At 39.1% G+C, this 3,787-nt stretch overlaps 1 protein-coding gene across 1 annotated transcript in view; it reads left to right on the top strand.

Moving 5' to 3' along the window:
• Nucleotides 1–3,197: 3,197 nt before the first annotated feature.
• Nucleotides 3,198–3,787, top strand: part of LOC109542464 (tudor domain-containing protein 3) — a gene marked incomplete in the record, with an annotated part of 4,212 nt that continues 3,622 nt past the window's right edge. The window contains 3 exon segments of the mRNA XM_048660978.1: nucleotides 3,198–3,324; nucleotides 3,383–3,467; nucleotides 3,521–3,787. Of these exon segments, the coding sequence (XP_048516935.1) occupies nucleotides 3,299–3,324; nucleotides 3,383–3,467; nucleotides 3,521–3,787 (378 nt within the window).

Below are 3,787 nucleotides of genomic sequence, written 5' to 3'. Positions count from 1 at the left end.
GTCCAATACCTTTAGTTCGTCATATTTACCCGACAAAAGTTCCCATACCACCCGCGTAGTGTCTTCACACACCGTGGTTAGTAAAAGCGGTTCCAGCTCATTTGCCGTTCGCGTAGAAGAACTCCTTATAACTTTTCTACATTTCTTTTTAGTCTCGATCTCGGTCATGGCGAACCCGGTTCTAAACCACCAACGCGTTTCCAATATATTTTAAAACAACGTGAAACGTGCGGTAAAAGCTCGCTTGCTTATTTTTCCCGACGATCCGAATACTTAAAAGTTTCAAAATCCCTAAAAAACCAGTGAAAGTCCTGTCACGGTCGCCAATAATGTCGCGCTCACAAAAGGCTACCCGCTATTTGCGCTACGACGGTTCTATTTCCAAAGAAACTGGTTCCGGACTTTTCCAATACTGATCAATTTATTTTAAACATATTTGGTTCGTTACAACTTACAACTTGTCTTTTTTGTTAAATCAAACTGAAACTTCTCTAAACTGTCAAGAGTCACCAAAACGGAGACTTTTTTTACCTGCCCTCTTAACAATAGTTTCCATAGTTTCCGACATTGGTAATAAGCTGATGGGCCTGTAGGACGTGAGCAGTTTCCTTTCTGAGCCTTTCTTCGGAACCAATACCACAATTGACTTTTTGCAGATGCTCGGGAAGTATTGGAGGTCCAAGATTGCATTGGCCACTGTGGTTAGGTCCTCAATTGCTGTTTTCGGTAGCTTTTTGAAGACCTCATTTGAGATTTCGTCATGTCCAGGGGCTTTTCTCCTCTTCGTCCCCTGGATGATCTCAATTGTCTCATTTGATTTGGGCTTTGATAGCCCTCGCCGTCTGAGGAGTCCGTCACCCGGCCCCTGACCTCCTTGGAGGCAATTAAGAGAACTGCCGGCTCAGCGAGCCCCTCAACGGCCTCACTATCACTGGAGGAGGCTGTGCCCTCCTCCATTTCTTCCACCGCAGCCACATCCGGCACTCCGAAGTTCTTGGCGGCTAGCAGCGTTTCCGCTTTCACCGCCCGGTCCATTTCCAGCAACGTGGACTCCAATTTGGCCTCTAGCGCCTCAAAGCGCCTCAGCACCTCCTCTGCTAGGACTGTTTTGGACCCCTCCTAGTCCTGCAACACACACAACCACAAAAAACTTTAATAGTTTTAGCACTAGCTGTAGAAACGTGCTGAAAAGCACACTAATATCAGCGTAACACAAAAACGTCGAATGGTAAACCCTAGTAAACAGTTTTCACTTGGAATTTACAACACTGTAGCTCTGCAAAGGGCAAAGCGTAACACGATGTTGATGGATCAAAGTATGAACTCTCTCTGATGGTAGGGGGAGAGTCAAATCGCTTAATTCAAAGAAACCTGTAACTCCGAAACGGCTTGACCAATTTCAAAGTTTTTACTATCCATTGAAAGAGCAATAAAAACTCTACAATATGTGATATAAAACAATATTAAGCATTTTCGAAAACATTTCTTTGTTTTATTTTTTCACAAAAATTTCAAATGCTACCATCCGGTTATTTTACATGCAGTCGAAAGCACAGGAAAAAAAGAACCAAACCGCCAAAACCGCATCTCAAAATAATTTCTGGAACCGATTTAATACTTGAAAATAATGAGGGTTGCCTAATTCAAATAATTAAAGTAGGCTTTAAAAGAAGATATAGAACAAATGATATTTTACATTATTTGATATTTTGTATTATTATTTGTCAGTAAGTTACACTCTAAAATTAATTTTACTACGGGACACAGATGATACGATGCTACGATGCTACGAAAATATTTCTATTGGTGGGAGATCTGACAATTCGTCTGTTGTACGAACTGACAGATTTCCAACCAATAGAAACACTTTCGTACCATCGTATAGACCTTTAAATATAAAACTAAGTTAGTTTATAAAACTTAGTTTTATATTCAAAGGTATAAACGGATGCATGGGACACGGGCTATACATGAACCACAGTGCGGCCAAATCTCCCGCGTCATCGTCTATTGGCAAATGTTTTGGTTTTCCGGAATCTCCCCAACGCAACAAAAGCTTAAAAGAAAGGAAAAAAGCTGCTCAATAACGAATATGAAGTTTGTGGGTCCATAATAAGGAAGATATCGTCCGTCGAAGATTGCGACCGCTCAAAATAGACAGAAAATGTTGATTAGTTGGGAACTGCAAAGGTCGGGGTGTTTTTTAAATAGCTCGTTGAATTCCTTGTTTCCGATAAAAATGATGTAGAATTCAAGGTATTTTGAGAAACATGAATGTTTTAAAAACCGATCTCTTGGTCTTCCATTATATAAAATTTTTGACTAAAAACCAAAATTTTGCAACCGTGGTTTTTTCCTTTATTGGATTGTTTCCCACATACTTTCAAAACGCTAAACCGCTCAGCGCTCGGAGTATTTTACTGCTCAAACCAAAACCGCGTTTTAGACTTGAGATCTCAAGCAATTCCAATAGAAATCGCTTGTGGTAAACTTCAATGAGTGAAAAGTGATCTGAAACCGCATTTCCGCTTAAAAAACTCTAAGGGAAGTTGCTAATACAAATATTATCTGTAAGGTGAGCACACTTTTAACGGGGAAATCCAAGAACTTATGCCATTTAAAATTGTCAAGCTCTGCATTGTGTGCCTCTTTTACAACGCAAGAAAAATTGGTTTCAAAATAAAATGGTAAACAAATTCTTACTCTCAAAACGATGAACCAAATTAGCAGCAGCAGGATTATTTCACTGTTCACACTCAAAAATCGCAGTTTGTTTGAAAAACTGATCTCACTTACTCAAATTAACGACTTTTCTGCCAAATTTTACCGATCCTCAATAAATATTGAAGTAAGAACAGTTGACACTTTACTGGATTTTCTCAATGATTTTTTAACTAAACTTGATTTAAATATACAAAATAAATATGTTCCAAATGTACTTAATTAAAATCGTTGGTTGAATAAAAAAAGTGCATCCTTTTCGTCGCCCGGGGAATCACATTCCTTACTGATAACTGACAACGTTGTGTAAAGGGCTGTGTTATTAGTAAATTTAAAGACTAGTAGCAAAATTCAACAAAAATCCCTTAAAGAGCTGCCAATTATATTAATTGAAAATTAAGTGCAGCAAATTCCTGACCAAGCTAAACTAAATTACGTTAAAATTACCCCAAAATACATTAGTTGGACCGTAATCAATTTTTTTCTAGGTTAGTTTTGCGATTTTTTTTCAACAGTCAACCATCTAAAAATATCTCTGATTTTGTAGGAGCTCAGCTGGATATTTATCTAGGAAAAAATGTCCAACATTCTGGGCTCCGAATGGTAAGCTAATCGCTTAATACACTAAATTACATTTATCATAAAAATATTCGCATTTTAGGAGCCTCTCGCCCGATGGAATAAACGCTGTAACAGAGAATGGGGCCATTTCCGACCAAAAACTCATCCTCAAAAGAGCCCTAGACGTACGTGACTAAGTCTGGTTAAAGAAACAGATAATAAACTTTTGCTATTGCAGTGTGATCTCAAATCGATTGGAAAGCCTGCTCTAGCTAAAGAGTTGGCCAAATCCGAAGTGAAACAATTAGTACTGCAAATACAGAAAATCAGAAACATTTCAGCGCCCAAAGCCAAAGAGGGCTCACAAGCAGCCCCTCGAATGTTGAAAATTACCCTAACAGATGGTGAATCTTATATACAAGCCATTGAGATGGCCCCAATCGGTGCCATTAGCAGGGAAAATACAGCGCCCGGCACCAAAGTGCTTGTCAAGGGGGCGAAGATC

The sequence above is a fragment of the Dendroctonus ponderosae genome, unplaced genomic scaffold (genome assembly GCF_020466585.1).
Source record: "Dendroctonus ponderosae isolate FM_Combo_2020 unplaced genomic scaffold, Dpon_F_20191213v2 Dpon_F_20191213_1, whole genome shotgun sequence".
Classification (NCBI taxonomy): domain Eukaryota; kingdom Metazoa; phylum Arthropoda; class Insecta; order Coleoptera; family Curculionidae; genus Dendroctonus; species Dendroctonus ponderosae.
This window is presented reverse-complemented; position numbering and strand designations above follow the sequence as displayed.